Below are 20389 nucleotides of genomic sequence, written 5' to 3' on the forward strand. Positions count from 1 at the left end.
TAGAACTGGATGGTTTTGAAACCGGGGATTAGAGCAGAGGGCACCCATTCATTCGCGTTCCAGCAAGCCTGCGGGGTGCTCACTCCAAGCCCCGGGGGTTGGGAGGGGATCCGGACAGGGAGCCAGAGTTCAAATAGGGGGGGAAGGGGTGCCCACCGAGGGGCAGCGGGGCCCCAGGGTGTTGGGGCCTGGGGAGGTGAGGACGCGCCGTGGGAGGGGAGCCCGGCGGGCCCTGCGAGAGCAGGAGCAGAGGAGGAGGCGTCTAACGCAGGTGCCGAGGATGTCCGCTCGCGGGGGCAGCACCGTGCCGGGCGTGCACACGGGGTCGGGGCGAGAAGGGCGGCCCCGCTGAGCGGGGTGGCGGTGCGGAAGGAGGAGTCTGTGGTGTTGGGTGGAGGCACTGGTTTGTACCGGCGGGTCTCTGTACCGAGAGGGGTATAACAGTAAACAGACATCACGGCGTGCACGGGCATGTTGGTGCGAATGTCGTCGAGCTAAGAGGACACGGAAGCAGGGACGCCTCTGGCTACCAGGGCTTGACTTCTAAATCCCGTTCTCCACGAAAAGGAGCCGAGTCCTGGGAGACAGGGCTGCTCCCACGTCTGGAGCAGGACAAGCATGAGCCTAAAATCTCTCGTGCCGTAAAGCAAGGACACAGCTGTGGGGTCACGGCAAGGAACACAGAGGTCAGCCTGAAGAAGCTCCAGTGACCGTATCAGGGGCAATTTGAAAATCCAAATAAATCCCAACAGAGTATATAGGGTAACACAGGAAACCAGGAATCCGTACAGACAGCAATAAAAAAGTGCCAAGCTTGACAATGTTTATTTACATCGCACAAGGTATCCCCTTACAATATGCTAATTGCAAAGGAGGGTCACTTTATAGGGGCACCGAGCAGAGAGTATCTTAATGAAATGATTCAAATGAACATCATCGGTAATGTGACAAATCGAAATTACAAATTCGATTCATGCGCAATTATGAGTGAGCACCCCTGCCCCCCTCCCCTGCTGCCCTGCTCTGCACACGCTCCCCCAGGACTCAGCTCCGAGCGCCGTCTGCCCTTGATGGTTTCGACAAGTTCCAGAAGCATTTCACCAGGGGAAGATGTTCTAGCTGCCCCCCCCCATCCCGGCCCGCTCGCCCCAGCCTCATGCCTTCACCATCTGCCTCTCCAGCCATCAGCAGGATGTCGTCACTCCCAGACCTTCACTGCCTGCAGGATTAGGTTCCACACCCTCGAGGGGGCACGCGAGGCTCCCCACAAGTGGCACTCCGGGCACAGGGCCTCCTGCGAACCACTCGGACCAAATCCTGGCCCTCCATCTCCTAGATTGTGGACCTAGGGACAGTAACTTAACATCCCTGTGCCTCGGGCGCCTGAGTGGCTCAGATGGTTAAGCGTCTGCCTTCGGCTCAGGTCATGATCCCAGGGTCCTGGGATCGAGTCCCGCATCGGGCTCCCTGCTCCTTGGGAGCCTGCTTCTCCCTCTGCCTCTGTCTCTTGTGAATAAATAAAATCTTAAAAAAAAAAAATCCCTGTGCCTCAGTGTCCCCATCCGTCAAATGGGGGTAATAAAAATTCCTATCCAGTGGGATTGTCGAGAGTGTCTTTGGTGAGTGAGGACGTCCCTGCCCAGCCCTGGTGGAGGGCCGGGCAGCCATGGCTGCTCAGGGCGCTGTGTTCACAGGGGTCTGCAGGGGCGTGGGGAGGAAGAGCATGTCCCCGGCCCCCTTTCCTCAGGATGACTGGGTTCCATGCCTCAGGGAACCACGGGGCTGTACACAGAGCCAGACAGACGTGGGCATCCCCAGACACGTAGCACTCAACACCAATTATTTTGCCTTAAACATGTGGAGTTTGATAAATACGGATGCACATTAATTTGCTAGTCCTTTGAGGGAGAGCTGTATCAGTCAGGAACCCTTCTGGCCCTGAGAAGCAAAAGCCATTTCACAGTGGGGTAGTCACACTGGATTGCACATCGTAACTATTCCTTTACCCCGCCCCCCCAACCAGAAGCCCGCTGCTGCCCTTGGGTCACCGGTCCCTGAGACTCCTGGCTTGTTCCTCATGATCACAAGGTGGTGGCCCAGGCTCCAACCATCACATCCACAGTAGGTGAGGCAGGCAGGCAGGGCTGCTCAACCCGGTCTCCTTTTTGATCAGGAAAACCAGCACCGACTACATGCTGGGCATTGTGCCGGGCCTGGGGACCTATGGATGAGCAAACCTCACGGCTCAGGCCCCAGAACCAGCAGTCCCCAGTCAGTGGGCGGCAGAGCTGGGGGGGGCCTCACACAGTCACTGCACTGGCTCCCACGAGGATGGGGCCCAGTGCCAGGCTGCCGGGTCAGAACCCCGGTGCGGGCCTGGGTGCCACTTCCCTGCTCTGTGCTGCCCCCCCCATCCGTGGAGCAGGGGCCCCCACACTGCCTGCCTGGCAGGAGTGCTGCAGGTTACTCAAGTTAACGTTCGCGGTCTAGGCCGCCACAGTCCCCTATGAGAGCCACTCACTGCCTGTGGCTGCCTATAGGAAAATTCATGAAAATGAAGTAAAATACGTAATGGCCCAGTTGTCAGGTGCACTGGCCGCATTTCCGGTGCTCACGGCCGCCTGCGGCTGGTGGCCGTCCTGCTTCCCAGCGTGGATGCAGGATGTTTCCAGCGCCGCGGAGCATTCTACAGGAAGGTGCTAGCACCCTGTCTGCCGCACACCACCCACGCGGGAGCTCCTGGAACTGTACCCCCAGAGCCCAGCACACACCCTGACATGACAATGGGTGTTCAATAATTATTTATTGAAAGAAATGAACAAATAAATCCCAGGCTCTGCTTAAGCCAACCCCTCACACACACACACACACACCCCCGCGACACTCCAAACCCACACGACCGCAACACCAGGTCTGCCAAGCAACAGGACACCGCTGTGTCCCCACCTCCGCGCCCCCTGCCCCCAGCCCCTGGGTGGGGGAGCCTAGTAGAAATCTTCTGGGTCGGAGTCCACGTCCGCGCCCTGCTGGTTCTGAATCTGACTCTGCTTCCTGTACAGGGAGGCCACCTGAGGAGAGCAGGCGGGAGGCAGCGGTCAGAAGGCCCAGGGTTCCCCCACCCCCTTCCAGAATCCGCCACCGAGAAGCTGGTCCAGCCAGGCAGGCCCACCCTGGCTGCAGGCTCACCTGGGCACTGGTGGTGGCCTCCTCGGGATTCTTGTCTTCACGGACGCGGATAAAGCGAGGGAAGCGAAGGGAGACCCCCTTCTCACCATCCACCTGGGGGAGGGGGCGCGGATGGAGCGCGGATGGAGACCCTCGTGCGGGGGTCTAGCCCCCAGGCCACTCACAGCAGCAGGTCCCTGGCCCAGGTCTCCTCCCCGTGCCCGCCCCTCCTGCCTCGTTTCCCTGATCCATTCAATGGGGCTAAGTATAAAGATTAAATAAGGGAATAGAGCACTTAGGCCTGTACCTGGAGCATACTAAGTGCTTAAGGAACGCCAGTCCAGTAGCTGTGGTCTAGGCTGTTGTTCTGTTCTTACCCTCAGGCCCAAGAGGCAGGGCAGCAGAGCCGGGGTGCAGATTCGAGTACCAGATGGCAAGGTTCAAATCCCAGCCCCCAAATCAGGGGCTATGTGACCCCGGCCCAGTGACCTCGGCTCCCGGGCTCTACTTCCCCAGCTGTACACCGGGGACACTCAGTACTTCGTGAGGACGGCATGGTGCAAGCCAAGTGTGGGGCCTGTGAGCACGGCGCCCGCTTCGCACGGAAGCTCCGTAATGCTGGCCCTGCCACTTGTCACCGGGGGACCCTGACTGCTTACCATGGAGCCTAAGTGAGAAATTTTAAGACAGAAATTCAATTTAAGAATGTGAATTCTGGGGCGCCTGGACGGCTCAGTTTGGCTCAGGTCATGATCTCGGAGTCGTGAGGTTGAGCCCCACGCTGGGCTCTGCACTCGGCAGTGAGTCTGCTTGAGATTCTCGCCCTCTGCACCCCCCAACCCTGTGCTCTCTCTAAAATAAGTAAATCTTGGGGGCGCCTGGGTGGCTCAGTGGTTAAGCGTCTGCCTTCGGCCCAGGTCATGATCCCAGGGTCCTGGGATCGAGCCCCGCATCGGGCTCCCTGCTCCGCGGGAAGCCTGCTTCTCCCTCCCCCACTCCCCCTGCTTGTGTTCCCTCCCTCGCTGTGTCTCTCTCTGTCAAATAAATAAAATCTCTAAAAAATATAAAATAAAATAAGTAAATCTTAAAAAAAAGTAAATAAAAACGAGTTCTGGCTTTAAATGGAAGTCCACTCCTACTCAGAAAAGCATATGCTAGCTAGATTTTGAAGGGTCAGAAGGAATCACAAAGGATGCACATTCTTAATTCAAGGTTTCTATTCCGGAGGAGAAGGTGAAGAGCTGCCCTAGCGCCAGGCTGACCCTCTAGCTGGCCCTGAGGGCTGAGCCACCAGTCAGAGAGATCAACCCGGGAATTTAAAAACTTGGTAGCGTGAAAATGAATTACGGTTGAGAAAGACGTGCCGCAGCTGAGGTCACTGCCCAGCAGGAAGTGTCCTAAAGCTTTTTATGCAGGAGAACTGTGTTTTCAAAAAATCACTGAGGAGCCGAAGGTGAGGTTATGGTACCAAAGGAAACAATTTCACTGTTTACTTTCTACATGTGGGGAATTTTTTTTTTTTTTAAATGGAGACTTTGACCCCGTTACCTGACACCCAAATAAAATGCGAGCTCAAGCTTTCCTAGTTACTGTCAGCCCGGAGCACAGGCGTGGGCTCCATGACCCCCTGCTCCCCATCTCCCGTCTGGAAGGTCGACCCCGGGTCCCTCCTGCCTGCAGCCCGTGGTCCCCCGGCTACTCACCAGGCCCCGGGCAGCAGGGTAGATGGGGGACAGGGACAGATCGGCACATTTCACCTCCCACACGGCACTGGGGTCCAGCCAGTGGTCGGGGGCCACGGCGCCGTCCGCCCGGACGTAAGAGCGTGGGGTGGGCAGCACCAGGGCCTGCGGGGAACAGCGGTGGGGAACAGCAATGGCGTGAGGAGGACAGGGTCTCCGGTCTCAAAGTCAAGGCCGGGGGTTGGGCGGTTGGGGAGAGAGGAAAGGAGGAGGAAAATGGGGAACGGGGCAGACGGTGACAGAGACATGCCTGAAGGTGAGAGCCTGGGCGGGGGTGGAGGGGGATGAGGGGAAGAAACGAGCCAGAGAGCCAGAGAGAGAACCAAAGAATGTCACAGAGACGGAGGCACCAACACACAGGAAAGGGAGTCGTACCCCCAAAACGCCCGTGACCATGCCACAAACACTCCCAATTACCAGGGGCGTCCCCAGCCCTGTCGGGATTCACTCAGGGCTGCCGCAGGGGCCCCTGCGATAGTGCTCTCCCCGCGACTCGCCCTCCGGCGGTGGAGGCTCCCTGACCCACGTCCTGGGCTAGCAGCTGCCAGACCTGGGACTTGACCCCGGCCACATGGGGCTCCCGGGCCAGCTCCAGCGCCCGCTGCCCCTGAGAGGGTGCAGAGGCCGCGCCGCTCACCTGGAGCCTCTGGTAATGCTCCTCCAGCTCCTCGTCACTGAAGCCAGTTCCGAGCTGCGGGGAGGACAGGGGATGTCAGAGGTTCGGGGTGTGGCCCGTGGCCGGGCATGTCCCCCCCCCGCCCCCGCAGACCCGGATCTGTGCATACCAGAGGCCCTCACCGCCCCCCCGCCCCGGCCTAACCAGAACCCACAGAAAACACAGTGGAAGTGGGGCGGGGGGCGGGGGGCACGCTGGGCGCAGAGCACAGACGGGGAACACCTCTCCCAGCGGCATCCCCCCTCCCCTGCCCACCCACTGCCCTTCACTTGCCAGAACAGCCCTCACTCCGTCCACTCTGCCCCCGGCCCAGGTGCTGCTCCACTGGGCTCCCCCGCAGCCCACCTGCCCCAGAACAGGGTGTCCTCTCCGATCTCCACGCCGCCGAACATTTTCCCTCACCTACCCACATCGCCAAGCCTAACAAGAACTCGCTGCCGGCAAATGCAGCGAGACGCACGTCTTCAAACCACGGATATAAAATGCCAACCGGAAAGCCCTTTTTGCATCGAGAGCCTTAAAGAGTGTCTCGGGCAGGTAGCTCTCTCAGAAAGCCGTTCTGGGTAAACAGTGTAGATGGTGCCGGGTTGGTGCCCTGAGGTACTTGTGAATGGTTAAGACGACCTCCGTCATGGGTCACCTGGGCTAATAAGTACTGTGTGCAGCGCAGATTTACTCGTGAGAACAACGCCGGCCACAAGGGAACCAGCCAGCCGCAGGGAGCTGGTCCAGGACGCGGGGCGCACACATCTTTTTGAAAACTCTCCCACAAGCGTTTGTGAAAAATTCTGGGCCACTTCGCTAACGCAGAGTCAGGGGCTAGTTGAGGGAGGCCCCCTGACCGTCAGTTACAGGAAGAACCGGCCATTTCAGAGGCCACCCCAAGCCTCCGTGGTGGGCTCCCACAACAGAGGCCCCCACAGGGAAAGACGGACTCTGATCTCCTATGAGAAAGCGACCACCCCAGCAACTCAGCCCCCCAGAAACCATCCTCTCCCTGGACCGATGCTTTTTTTTCCCCCAATGGAAGAAACAACCCCTCCTACTGCCTCCTCCTTCTCCATAAAATAACATTCCTCTCCTTCGTGGGATGGGCCTATGGTTTCGCCACAGCTTGTGCGTCCCAAACTGCAATTCTCTGCTATTTCTGAATAAACTCATTTTTCCTGATAAAATAACGGACCGTTTTATTTTTAAGCTTAACACATTCAAATTGTGCTTCTAGAAGTCCTGAAGACAAGGGCAAACACTCTAATGTTTTTTAACACTATGTTACTTAAACGTATCTGACGGTATTTAAAACACGGTATTCATAAGACAAAAAGCAGGGGAAAAAAAATCCTGACATACAAAGATCGTAGCTTTGTAAAAGTATAAATAAGACGTTCCCTCAACTTTTACTAGTGGTTAGCTCTAGACACAGGAATTGTAGGTAATTGTTTATTCTGTTTCTGGGGCAAAAGCCTCACATTTGTTGGATCAAATGTATATAGAGCTTTAATGTATACAGCTTTAAACAAAAACCAAAACCACTACATCTTTCAAGCTCCCCGTGGATGGGAGTGGGCCATGGAGCAAAATTCTGACCCACGCCACGGAAGGTGCTTCCTGGCTGAGGCTGATGCGGGTGACATATCCCTCTGCTCGGGGCCTTCCTCCTTCCTGCTGCTTGGAGCATGCATGGTCAGGATGGCTGGAGCTCCTGCAGCCACATTATGAAGATGAGGTCGGAAGCGCATGACAATGTGCGGGGAGAGAAGCCTGGGTCCCCAGTGACATCAGAGAGCCAGCCACCGGCCCCCTCTTCAGACTTCTCATTACATGAGAGAAAAATAAATCCCTCACAAGCCATCCTCATCTGCAGCTGAACTCAATTTCTGACATAGCTTCCTTACAACTTTTTATGATAGCGCATTTCTCTATGTGAAGCAAGAGTTACTTACAGGATCAGAAAAAGCAAATAAAAACTAGAAAAAAAAAAAATTATCTTACACAGGACATGAGAGCGTCTTAGTTCCGCACCCCAGCCCTCCCCACCCCGCGATGGAGTGGAATCTATTTCCCTCCTGCCTCCCGGCACCTTGCATATGGCCTGGAGCTCCTCACTCTCCTCGTCGTAGGCAGCCAGCAGGAAGCCCCCATAGCGGCCGGCCCGCTTGCCACGGCCCAGGTAGGCGCCGATCACCACGAGGTCCAGGGTGTCGCCCACACCATCGAGGTAGTCCTTCTTCAGCTGGGGAGGGAAGGCAGGGGGTGAGGGGGCGCTGCTGAGGCGTGGACCTCCCTGCTGGAGGCTCACTGGTGGGTGGAGCAGGGTTGGGGTGAGCCTAAGGAGAGCTCCCGTAGAGAAGACCGAGGATGGCCACCGGGCTGAGGCTGGACCCGGGAGGAGCTTCTGGACTTCCAGGGTGCGTGGGAAAGAGGCGACCCGAGTAGGAAGAGCCAGCAGGACTGAGGGGACAAGTCAGATGGAGACCCTGGGGGGTCCCCTTTGGGCCCCCCTCTCCCTCAGGACAGAGAGCCACTCCACTCACTCCTCCACACGGAGAACATTCATCACGTGTTCCGGAAACACTAAGTGCCAGGCAGGACTCAGCCTTGGGGATGCGGCAGGGAAAGTGTCCTAAGACAGGAAACGCTCACACCCTCCCAGCTGTTGGCAATTTGGGGGGGGCGGGGAGAAAGACCACAGGCCGCTCACACACCCGGGGAACCCAGTCAACTCCGCCCCAGCTCATCTCCCGCGGCAGTCGTCCTGCTCCTCTCCAGGCAGGCCTCCTGCTCATGGGCTCCCGCTCTGCCCAGCACCGCCCACCCCCAACCGTCCATCCACCATTCACAGCCAGACAGATGTCTTGTGCAAAAAGACAACAGGACCATGGGACTTCCTGCCCAAAACCTCCACTGGCTTCTCAAAACCCAGAATATTTTACAACGACCCCCGAGGCACTGTGTGATCTGATACCCGCCCTCCACCCCAACCTCACCTCGCACCTCAATCGCCTTGCTCCCTGCACACGCAGAGCTCGTTCCTACCTCAGGGCCTTTGCACTTGCTGCCCCCACCCTTCTCCTAGGTGCTCTGTCCCAGAGCTCCACGTGGCTGACCCTTTCCTATCTGTGTCTCGACCCAAGGTTCCGCTCTGGAGAGGCCTCTCCCCACGACCAGAGCACTGCAAGATCCTCACTGGCCCCTGACCTTGACTTGTTTTCTCCACAATGCTCATCACCCCCGACGTCATCTCATTTACGTCGTGGCTGACACCCTTCTCGCCGGCCCCACTCGACACAGAGGGCAAGCTCAGAGAACAGAAACCTCATCTAGCCGGGGCAGCTCTCAACTGATTCCTGGTGAATCCATCCGTGAGGGCGTGCAGGGGGGTGGTCTCAGGCTGGCTGGACTGCGAGGCAGCACGGGCCGAGAAAAGGCTCCTGCACTCACACAGGCTGAGGTGGGGACTAGAAACCCAGATGGAGAGACAGCCGGATGCGGGAAAGGCAGCCGGGGCGACTCACCTTCAGCCAGTTGTGGGATCTCTTGGCGATCTCGTAGGTGGCATCGACGTCCAGGGTTTTCACCATCAGCCCCTCGCAGGAGTCTGAAGGACACACGGACGGGTGGCCTTCGTGAAGCCCTGGCCTGGGACAGCCGGCCGGAGCCGCCGGCTTCCAGTGAAATCTTGTGGGCTGGGGTGCACGCGGCGGCCAGCCCCAGACCCCCTCACCTTTCACAGACTGCTCCAGGAACTCGGCGATCTGCTCTGTGTCCTTGGTGTCCAGGGAGGTGGCGAAGACAAACTCGCCCTCCGTCGGCACGAAGTTCTCCCGGAGAAGCTGCCGGCGTCGGGAAAGCGGCTCACGCACCAGGGACTGGGGGAGCGGGGGAAGGGAGCGGGAAGAGAGAGAGGAAGGGGCATCACTGCGGAGGAGACGAAGCCCGAGCCTGGGAGAGACGGGACGCCCGTGCGTCTGCAGCCACCACGCCGCTCCCGGCGGAAGGCCCCGCCAGGAGGAACCACGCCCGCACGAGGATTTCGAGAACGAAAACGACCGATTTCAAGGGCAGGTCAAGGGCAGCAAGGACGCTGGAGGCTGGAGCGGGCTCCTGTTATCGTGGCTACGGTTCCTTGTTCAACACAGGTTGAACTGAGCCAAAAAGAAGCCGACAACTACAGGGGTGTAACATAAACGCGTTTCCATTTTAATCCAGGGCTTGGCAACCCTGTCCCACAAAGAACCAGACGGTAAACATTCTGGGCTCCGTGGGCTACTTGGCCTCTGTCGCAACCGCTCACCCTTGGGCTACCGGGCAGAAGTAAGTGGACGGGTGCGTGGTTACGTTCCCACAAAACCTCCTTTACGGACAAGAAAGGCCCGGAGGCCTTCATCTACCGAGCCCTGAGTGAGACCAAATCCACTCATGGGAAAACACTGCTTGCTTTATACTGTAAAACAGGCTCGCAACCTTCTGGAAGTTAATCTACTCCCTGTGATCTTCTTAACCACACCCTTTCATGTTCTGTACACGCTCCTGATGGCCAGGCAAGCCCTGCTGGACATCACGCAGGCCGATTCAAAGCTGAATTTGGCAGGGAGCCTTGTTCTTACAAACTATCAGGCAGGCTAGGGGAAGAAGTCCCCTAGCTCTCTCTCGCTCATCCATCCCCAAGGGAGGTGTGGCTCTCCTCCACCAGGCTGAGGTGGGATGCTTCCTCAGATGGGGAGCTCACTCCTTCTGTTCCGTTCCATCTCTGCAAGGGGATGGAACTTGTCTCAACAGCCCCAAACTCATTCATTCTGAGTCTAGATTCACTCTGAGACTCTCCTAAGGGGAGACTCTAGAATAAAGGTGGTGATTGATCCTAGTAGTGATAAGGAAGTGGCGACTCAGAGAGGCTGAGTCACTTATCTGCAGCCACACAGCCAGGAGGGGAGAGCTGGGATGTGAAAGCAGGTGGTCTGGCTCCAGATTCTTAACCCATGCCCTGGAGCAGCAGTTCTCAAACTCTCCAGTCTCGGGACCCCCTCACAGTCTTGAAACCTGCCGAGGACTCACTCCAGACAGCTTCTGTGTATGTGGGTTACAACTCTGGATATTTACCACAGTAATGACGATGTTATTAGCTACTAAATCACATGTTAATATTTGCTAGAGTAGAAGTGAGAAATCTAGACATGTATTAATTCGTTTAAAAATAACACCTCCAAGGGGCGCCTGGGTGGCTCAGACGGTTGGGTGTCTGCCTTCGGCTCGGGTCATGATGTCGGGGTCCTAGGAGGGAGCCCCACATCGGGCTCCCTGCTGAGCGGGGAGCCTGCTTCTCCCTCTCCCTCTGCCTGCCGCCCCCCCCCCGCTTGTACTCTCTCTGTCAAAAAAAAAAAAAAAAATCTAAAAATAACAACTCTAATATGTTAACCCAACAACGTATTTTCATGAAATGTGCCTATGTTAGGAAAAAATCAGTGAGAAGTGGGGGCATCAGTTTACATTTTTGCAAACTTTTCCACGTCTGGCTTTTCACGGAGCTGGGCCCTCCCGTGTGCGGCCGTCCGCATTCAGACGGCTGCTGTGTGTTGCCCCGGCTGCCATACCGGAGAATCTGCCTGCACGGCTGCGGAGCTGGGAAAGGCAGGCAGGGCCTCACAGACTCCCCCGAGAGGGTCCTGGAGACGTCCGCAGGGGTCCTCGGGCCACACTTTGAGAACCGCTGCCCGAGCGTGGCCACTCAGACCGCCGGCTCCCGAGCTCGCACACCGCCCCCATCTGCCCCCAGACATGCAGCCGGAACTCACCTCTCCATTGAGGTAGATGAGGTCGAAGGCATACAGACACACCTGCACCTGGATCTCTGCCGCATCCACCTCCTGGGTTGGGCAGAAGGGAGAGCAGGGGTGGGGGATGGTGATATGAGGCGTGGTTGGTGTGCCTCCCATCATGCCCCAGGCAGACACCTGTCACCTACCCCTCTCCCCTTCTCTCCAGCCAATAGGCCACACACCCATGAGGGTGACAATGCTCCTAGCTCCGGGCTCTGCGTGGTGATGGCTCTCAGCTAATCCCAACAACCTCACTCCCCTTTGTCAAGTATTTGCTCTCCTAGCCTCCCTTGTAGCTAATGGTGCCGACAGGACACAGCTGTGGCCGTGAGGGTAAAGAAGTTTGCTGGGGCACAGGTGGTGGGGTGGGGGGGTGGTCCTGGAACAGATCTTCCATGACAAGACAGACACACAGGGAAAGGGCTCTTTCCCCCTTTGTACTTGGTATGCTGGGATGAAAACGCAATGGCTGGAGCTGTGGCAGCCACCCCGTAAAAGGCAGCAAGAACTGTATCCCAGCGGACACTCTATCCTTCTGGGGATGGGGCAGGGCTGGGAGGAAGAGGAGAAAGTGTGGGACTGTGGCAGGCAGCGGAGGAGGGCGGAGGCTACCTTGCGTTTGCGGGTGGTGAGCACTTGGAATGGCTGGATCTGCTTCTTTTCCTGGTCCCAAGCCACGGCTTCCGCGTCCAGGATGAAGGATGTGACTGACGGGAGTTTAATCTGAAAGGTGAAGAGGGAGACCCAGGGCTGCTGAGAGGCAGAGGATGAAGACAAAACACGGGCCCAGACAAACAAATGTTCTTTTCCTTCCACAGCTCTCAAAATCCACCAACGAACTGATGCCGACGTAAAGATGCACATACGGATATAGACCCTCTTCTCATTTCCCACAAGGGGGAGAAAAACAAACTTTTCTGAGACTTACTACTTGGTCCCGTAAGCTGGAAACCCAGTGGCCTCTGTCAGTTCCCCGTGAACTTGTCCGCTTCCCCTCTGAAATCCCTAAGCCGCCCACAACTTCTACTGTGCCCAGTCCAGCCGAGGCCACATCATCCTACTGGTCTCCCTGCTCCTGCACGGACCCCGTGTCTGACCGGCTCTCCTCACAGCAGTCACAGTGCTCTGAGCAAACCCCAAATCCGATCTCAGTGCATCTCTGCTAAAAACCATCCCCAGCTCCCCAAAGCTGTGGGGGCTTTTCCCCCGGTCAGCCCCTGGTCCTTCCTCACCTCACCAGGCCCTTTCAGACTCTGCACCCCAGCATGCTAGCCTCTCTTGTTTTGTGGATTGGCTAGGCCCCTTCAACCACAGGGCCCTTGCACATGCTAATCACGCTAGAATGCCTGTCCTTATTCTTCACCTCCCCAGGGAGGACTTCTTTTCCCTCAAAGGAACATGGCTGCACAACACCAGATGGCATCCTTCATGCTACATCCTGGGGCCGTGCACGGTGGCGGCCTGCCTTGCTGACATCAGGCCTAGGTCAAGTCTGACTCTTACAGAGGCTCACAGAATGGTGGTCCTTCAGAGCCCAGGTCTCCATGTACAACTACAGAGCCAGCAGCGGGACGCTCCGACGAAGATCTGCCTGCCCTGCTAGGCCCGAGCTGGGTGTAGCCTGTCTAAGCTGCGTCCCCAGCCTCCTGCACGGGGCTCAGCCCAGAGCAGATGCCCAGGAAACACCTGCCCAACGAATGAGCAAAAGCAGCCAGATACAAAAGACCCCGAACTGAAGGATACCGCTTGCGGAAAGCTGGTTGCTTCTGGGAGCTGGATGGGGGTGCAGCTTGGCATGCGACCCAAGTAACAATTTAGAGTGATACGTACACGGAAACGTCTTATGTTTACATGGGTGTGCGTAAACGCACCCAAGCTCGTCAAACCACGCACGCTACGATCAGAACCCTGCATAGACATTACACCCACCACACTCGCTCATCCATCCGCTAGTAAAAAGGACTGGAAACACCAGCGCTTGGCTAACAAGAGCTCCACTACCGCCTGTGATCTGCCGTTAGGTCTGTCCTTGCGGCTCCGGGAAAGCGCCAACTTCCTAGTCAACTAGGGGCAGGCAAGGAGAGCTATCTGACCAACGACTCCCAAAACAGGCCCAAGATGTCTGGGAGCAGAGAAGCCCCGGCCTATTCCGGCTGCGGGGCTGATCTGCAGGCCGGCTCCCTCCACCCACGTCCCAACCGCCTCTCCCTGTCAGAGCAAGATTCTGGCTTTCCCGGCTGGTGCTGCACCACGGGGCCCAGTGCCGGGCGGTGACCCCAAGCCAGAGGCGGCCGGCGGTGGGGCTGGGGGAGGGATCCAGAAAGCATTAACTCTCCTCAGGGGAGTGGAGAGCGGGAGGCCGGAACCGCTTGCCCATCTTTCTGTCTGAAGCGTGGCACCTATCTGGGGACGATCGGGGGACAAGCGTTGGAATGAAAAGCTGACCAGCCAAGGACAGCAGAGGATAGAGACAGAAATGAACGGCTTCTGGGGGACTTCGGTGCACAGCTGAGCCAGGCTAGGGCCACCCACCCCGATTTCCTTGATGAAAAAAAAAAAAAAACCATCTGCTTAAGCCTCTGGGAGGTGGGTGTTGCATTACTTGAGGCCGAAGGCACTCCGATCTCCTGCGGACAGTCCCCCTGCGCCCAGCTGGCCTGGACAGGCTGCAGTTCTCTGCACCCATATCTACAGCCCCCGAAAGAGGGGAAGTAGGCGGCAGACGCCCACCTTGGGGATGCGGCTGATGATGTCCGGGTACTTTCCGGTATTGTCTTCCTGATTCCTGCTGAAGATCTTCACCTCCCCGCCTTCCAGGACGTGGATCTGCGGCAGTAGGGGAGGGGAGAGGGACTCAGGGCCCAGCCCACCCCAGCTGGCCCCAGCCCCACCTTCACCAGCAGACGGTTCCAGAAGCTCTGGAGGAGGAACCAGTGCGGAGACCTGAGTAAACCATCTCCTCCATCCACACAGCGCCTCCCAGCCGTTCCTGGAAGCCCCTGCCATCTCCTTCCTCACCCTCCCTATCCAGCCCCCTCCAACCACCCCGGATGCTCAAGTGCCTTGCTGTGTCTAAGCGGATTTGCCTGGGCGTTTAGTCGTTAATTTTCATACCGTCTGGTCACAGTCCGTCAGCAGGACCACGAATATGCCGCCTTACACGCACGTGTAACGGCCTCAAAGCACCGACGCGCGCGTCACCCACTGCACTCCCTCCTCCGTCCCCGCGATGAACAGGGCAGCCCCAGCTCCCCCCCCAGGGCGGAAGAGCCACGAGAAGCATCCTTACAGACCCAACTGAGGACGTCCCTGGCACAGGGGCGCCAGACACGTGCTTGCACAGCCGTGCTGCGGATTAAGGAGGCGCCTCCCACGGCGGCTGTTACAGCAGGGCACGGGCGGAGCCCACATTTTCCTCAACTCCCACTGCCGTGGGCCAGGGACTTGGCGGATTTTATCAAATAAAATTGACTTTCAGGTACGCCACGGCCGCTGCGTGACGGTGGAAACTGAAGCCCGAGATGCATACGGTCACACGGGCGGTCTGCGGCGCGAGGCACTCTGAGTTCGGGTCTGACCCCCACCCCACCCCCCCGGGCCCCGCTCTCAGGCACCTTCCCTTCTGCCGAAGGGATGCGCCTGCCCCCACACCTGTGCCCTCTGCCCGTCGTATTTGTACTCGCAGGTGAAAGCGGCCTCCTCAAAGCGTTTCAGGACCTCGCTGACACCGCGGGTGGGGTGCGCCAGCATCGGTTTCAGGGGAACCCCTGGGAGGGGAGGAGCGAGAGAGGTAGAGTAAACAGGGGGAGGCGCCAGCGACACGTCAGATCGGGGGGCGTGGCAGAGACAGCCAGCTGTGCCCCAGGACCCATTCTCCCTTCTGAGTAAGAGACGACCACGTCCTCCCGGCTCAGGCGGGCAGCTGGCCTCCCAGCTCAGGACATCCCCAGCCTCCCTTGCAGCGAGGGAAGGCCACGTGATTAGGATGCGTGGGTGGCGGTGTGCACGAGGCGTGGGTCACGTCCTCACCCCTCTTCTCTCTCTCCCTCTTCTGTGATCTAGAAACCTGAGCCACCTCTGATCATGCACGTTAGGGTGAAAACCTCGGGGTGATAAAGTGACGGGAGGGCGGAACCTCAGTTCCCAGAGGGGTCCCAGGAGCCCAGCCATGTACCCTCCCTGATCACCTGCCTTCCTCTGGACTCTTATGTGTGAGAGGAAGATTCTGTCTGGCCCAAACCACTGCTTTTGGGGTATCTCTGTCACAGCATGCACCCACACCCCACCTAATCCAGAAGGGGACTCCAAACAGAAAAGGGATGGATTTCCACACGGGGAGCATGATTCGATTTTGGAGGCAAGAGGAGGAATCTGCAGGTTCTTAGAGGGATGGAGGAAGCTCAGGCCAGGAGGAGAGAGTGGAGCCTGCAGGAAGGCCATCCCCCGCTCCGTGGCCCTGGAGCCGGCTGTGCCCAGGGTGGGGCTGCAGTCACTCCCAAGGCGCTGGTACCTGGGCTCAGCCTGCAGTGCTCCGGGAGGCGCTCCAGGCCGTGCTCCAGCAGCACAGGGATGATCCGGTCCAGGTCGGGCACCTCGCTGGGGTGGGGGCGAGAACACACTCGCAGGTGTCTTTCCAGAACTCTGACAGCCTGGAAAGCCTGTGCTCTGGCTACAAAATGCACCTCTGCCAGTCTGTCACCTTGTCCAGGGGTCTGCTCCCACCCATCCCCGACTCTGGCTGTCTCTGTCACGCTCCCCGCCCCGGCACCACTGCATGTCACTCTAGGCCTGCCGTCACCCCTACCTGTCACCAGGAGACCAGTGACCCTCTACCTGAGCTACACATTAGAACCACTCAAGGATGGATTAAGAAATTTCCCAGGAGCTTGACGGAGCTGGCCAGGGAGCACCCCGTGGTCAGAGTGGAGACCACTGTCCTGGCCCTGGGAGGGCAGGGGTGGTCTGCAGGGTCAGTCTCTGCCCTGTGACCCAGCGAGCAGCCCCGAGGGCGTTTGCAGAAATGCTCCTGGGCCCTCCTGCCGCTGATACCCTCTCTGGGCACTTGCCGTCTCGCTGTGGCCCTCCCTGTCGCCCCATGGATGTCCTAACCCCTCACTCTGCCTCAGTCACCAGCCCTGCTCTGGTTCTCTTCGGGCCTCTGTGCACGCGCGGTCCTGCCGGGAACTCCCAGATGTCGCGCCGCTCGCACCTGCGGCCAGCAGCTCCTCCCTGCTCCCTGTCTCCGCGTCCCTGGTCCTAGCCGCTGTCCCCCGCCTCATGCCCGGCACCAATCTTGTCTGGGTCACCACCCCTGCTCTGCCGGCAGCCCCCCGATGGTCACTAGTGCTTGCAGGCCGCCGGCCCCGCCCACGTCGCACGCGGCCCTCGGTGCCGAGCCCACCGCCCCTCCAGCCCCCCCACTCTGCCCGAGGGCCCCGGATCTCACCAGAACGTCTGCTTCAGGATCATGCCTTGCTCCTCTAGCCACGTCTTTCGGGCCTCCGCTGTCCTGCCCTTCCCAGCATCCACGACGGCCGGGGGCCACTCTAAGACCAGACGCACCGGCGGAGGCTTTGGGGCGGGCCCGACCCCTCGGCTACCCGGGGGCACAGCGGGTGGCATGTGGGCAACAAGGAAGGGGGACGAGCCTGCCAGGGAAGGAACCTGGAGGGGAGCGGGGGCGCGAGGACCTCGGGGAAAGGAGAGCGGCCCGGTTGACTGCAGAGCTGGGCGCAGAGACCGGCAGCAGGGCCTCACCTTGGCCTGGGGGCGTGAGGCTCACGGCCTGGGCGAGGGCGGCCAGCACCGACTGCTCTGCCAGCCCGAGGCGCAGCCGTCCGCTCAGGGCTCTGGGAAGACAGCGGGCAGGGGGAGCGGGCTGGTCGCCACCCACCCTCCCCGTCTTGCCCTCTACCCCCCCCGCCCCCTGCTTCCCCTGCCTCGAGCCTCTGGAACCCTCTCCTCAACACCGGAACCACCGTCAGGGCCGGAAGGGACCCGAGGCATCACACGGCCCCACTGAACAGACAGGGAAACGGAGGCCAGTCTTCAACAGCCGCGGCCGCTGGCCTTCCCCAGGGCAGAGCTGGGGGCCTCACAGCGTCTTCACCTCTCTTCTCAGCGGCCCTCTGGGGAAGCGGTGAGGCTCGGGGAGGGCGAGCCGGGGCACAGAGGGCCTGGAAACGGGACACGGCCTCCCCGGAGGTGCCACGGAACGTGCTGCTCAACAGCCTGCCCCCCGCACAGGCCTGGCTCTGAGCCAGAGGCCTCCGTCTCCCCTTCCACAGAGCCGCCTGAGGGTAAGGGGCCTGCCTGGCGGCACCGGGGGACAGACCAACAGGATACCACACCCAGCACCGGGCACCCAAGAAACGCTCCGTGATGGGGGTTGCCGGTGATGTCATTTCCACGCTCACGGCAACTGCCCGGCCCCCCCGCCCGTACTGCCCCCGCTGAGGCCAAGGCACACGTCGCTAACCAATCCCACCCGGCAGCTCTCAGCCACAAGCCCCAGGCCGTGAGCAGAGGAGCTGCCCAGGGAAAGGGACCCCGTGTTCCCAGTCCAGCCCCTCAGGGCCCGGTGCGCGGGCGGTCAGGGCACCAGCAGGACCCCCACCCTCCCTCTCGCCGCCGCTCCCAGCCTCCCGGGCCCAGGGCTACCTGGCAATGTATCGGGCTTCTGAGTGGCGGCAGGCAACAAAGAGGCCTTTGATGATGTCCATCTTCCTGGCTGTGGACTGAAGCAGGTCAGGCAGTCAGTGCCTGGGGCGAAGGGAGGGGACCACACCTCCTCCCGGCTGGCCCCCTGGATACGTGCCCCTGCCGTCACCCCACTCCCACTTCCTGCTGTGCGGTGATGCAGTAAGAAAGTGGCTCCAGCCCGCCTCCCTCCCTCACTCTATTCAGCAGGTATTTTCTGTCCCTTGTCCTGTCATGCGGCAGCAGCAAAGCAGGTGCTAGAATCTCAAGAGGAGACCCCCTGACCCACAAGCAGGCCCGAGGTGACCCGGCCCCAGAGAGTGTGTCCAGAAGCCCCCCTTGCCACACGGGTGGCTCCAGGTCCCCGAGGGGAAGGGCAGAGGGTCCGGGAACGGGGCTGCCCCCCACCCCGACCCCACTCACCGCACTGCCGGCCAGCCGGGCGATGTCCCGGAACTTGGTGAAGACCCCGGCGGCAGTGAGAGCAGGTGGGGGCAGCATGAGTCTCTGGGTGCTGCGGCTGTTCTCGGCCACCAACCCCACGTCGCCCTTCTCAGCCGCCTCGGCCTTGACAGACTCCAGCTGCCGCCCTTGGGGTGGAGGGCACCGGTGGTGAGGGGAACACGGGGGGCTGCGTGTCTGTCTCGGGTCCTCTCTGCCCGCACCCGGCCCAGCTCCCCTCCCCACTCCTACCAGGAACACCGAGCGCCGGAGGCCCCGCTCACGGTCTCCCCGCATCTCCCCTCGGCCCTCCAGGCTGTCACCTCCCCGGGCCCCGGGCCTCAGTCCCGGCCCCCTCGCCCTGCTCCCTCTGCGTGCCCATCCTCCCAGCCCCTCCCTCCACCCCCACGGCCCTGCCCCAAGCTGCTGGGGCTCCCTCGCCTGAACCAGCGCCCCACGCTCCCCCCATCGCACCCATCTGTCCCGTTGGCCCCTCTGCCCACCTTCAGAGCCCCCTCTGCTGTCTCTCCCATCGTTCCCACCTCTGCATCTTCTCCCTCGGAGCCCCCCAACCCTGGAGCTGCCACCACACCCCCTGCTTACCTGTGGCCTGGGCCACCGCCTTGAGGAGGACGCCGTCACCGACGCCAAGCTCCAGGCCCTGCTGCGGTGGCCCGAGGCGGTTGAGGCTGAGGTAGAGGACGGGGAGGAGGTCTGGAGGTGACAGGGCCACCACGGAACGCAGCAAGCTGCTCAGCGTCTCCACCATCCGGAGCCTGCGGGAGGGGGCAGGGGCGTGACCTCCCGGCATTTCGGGGCCAAAGTTGGGGGACGGGTGGAAAGGACCCCGGGAAAGGAGAAGTAGAGGAGCTCGAGTCCAGGCCCAGGTGGTGGCCTGAGCCACAGGCACAGCCACAGGTGCTGGTGGGAGGGTGAGCCTGCTGCACGCTTACGGCGAAGACGGGGACGGCCACCCACAGAGGGACAGTGGCTGTTGGGCGGAGCATCTTCTAGGTGCCGGACCGGGGGGCAGAGGGTGCGTCTAAACCCGCCATGTTTCCGCTCACCGACTGCTCGAGGCCCCACCATGAGGGAGATACTGATATCACCCCCACTTTAGAGAGGAGGCAACAGAGGCCCAGAGGGGATCATGCAACTTGGCCAACGTCACAGAACCAGCGAGAACCAGGCTGAGACGTGAGCGGAGGCCGTCTGCCCGAGGACCCCGGCTCCCCACCACTACACCATGCTGGCTCGAAAAGTAAAAGCCCGTTTCTGCACGGCTTGCAGGATCTGTGCAAAGGTCTGCGTCTGCTGTTGAGAAGGCCTCCCTGGAAAGAGAAGCTAAGTCTCTCTTACAGAAGCAGCCCAACGAACACACGGAGGAGGCAGGAGAGAGAGAGAGAGAGAGAGAAACACAAAGTACCGCGGGGCGGACGCCACAGACTTCCAGGCAGACCAAGAGCATGCCCCCAAAACCGAGGCCTGCCTGGAGCCTCAGAATGGGACCTTAATTAGAAAGAGGGTCTTAGCAGGTATAACTCAGGTCAGGGTCAAGATGAGGTCATCGCAGATGGGGTGGGCCCTCAATCCAGTAAAAGTGTCTGTATAAAATACAGAAAAAGACACACAGAGAAAAGAGCACATGGAATCGAAATCGGAGGCAGGGATTGGAGTGATGCGGCCATAGGCCACAGATGCCCAAGGCCACCATCAGCTGGGAGAGGCACGGGTCAGGTTTCCCGTGCACGCCAGGATCTTCTGGAAACAAGGCTGACGTGCAGGTAGGAAGCAGAATGGGGTGGGCCCCCTGACGACACTGGCTAAACACGCGGGAGCGAGGGCCGGGG

At 59.8% G+C, this 20389-nt stretch overlaps 1 protein-coding gene across 8 annotated transcripts in view; it reads right to left on the bottom strand.

Annotated features, from left to right (window-relative positions):
* Positions 1-2784: 2784 nt before the first annotated feature.
* LIG1 (DNA ligase 1) overlaps positions 2785-20389 on the bottom strand; it is a 35548-nt gene continuing 17943 nt past the window's right edge. For all 8 annotated transcript variants that reach the window (XM_028087947.2, XM_028087950.2, XM_028087949.2 and 5 more), the window contains 17 exons: positions 19143-19315; positions 18522-18688; positions 18060-18136; positions 17157-17248; positions 16846-16945; positions 15910-15995; positions 15051-15166; positions 14130-14225; positions 12012-12122; positions 11376-11447; positions 9308-9452; positions 9099-9181; positions 7664-7816; positions 5545-5598; positions 4869-5012; positions 3187-3279; positions 2785-3068 (listed from right to left, as the gene is read on the bottom strand). In XM_028087947.2, the coding sequence (XP_027943748.2) occupies positions 2985-3068; positions 3187-3279; positions 4869-5012; positions 5545-5598; positions 7664-7816; positions 9099-9181; positions 9308-9452; positions 11376-11447; positions 12012-12122; positions 14130-14225; positions 15051-15166; positions 15910-15995; positions 16846-16945; positions 17157-17248; positions 18060-18136; positions 18522-18688; positions 19143-19315 (1846 nt within the window). In that variant the 3' untranslated portion in view covers positions 2785-2984. The remainder of the gene's footprint in view (positions 3069-3186; positions 3280-4868; positions 5013-5544; positions 5599-7663; positions 7817-9098; positions 9182-9307; positions 9453-11375; positions 11448-12011; positions 12123-14129; positions 14226-15050; positions 15167-15909; positions 15996-16845; positions 16946-17156; positions 17249-18059; positions 18137-18521; positions 18689-19142; positions 19316-20389) is intronic.

This window comes from Eumetopias jubatus, unplaced genomic scaffold (genome assembly GCF_037043125.1).
Source record: "Eumetopias jubatus isolate StellerSeaLion01/CBP00866 unplaced genomic scaffold, mEumJub1_p1.0 scaffold_10, whole genome shotgun sequence".
Classification (NCBI taxonomy): domain Eukaryota; kingdom Metazoa; phylum Chordata; class Mammalia; order Carnivora; family Otariidae; genus Eumetopias; species Eumetopias jubatus.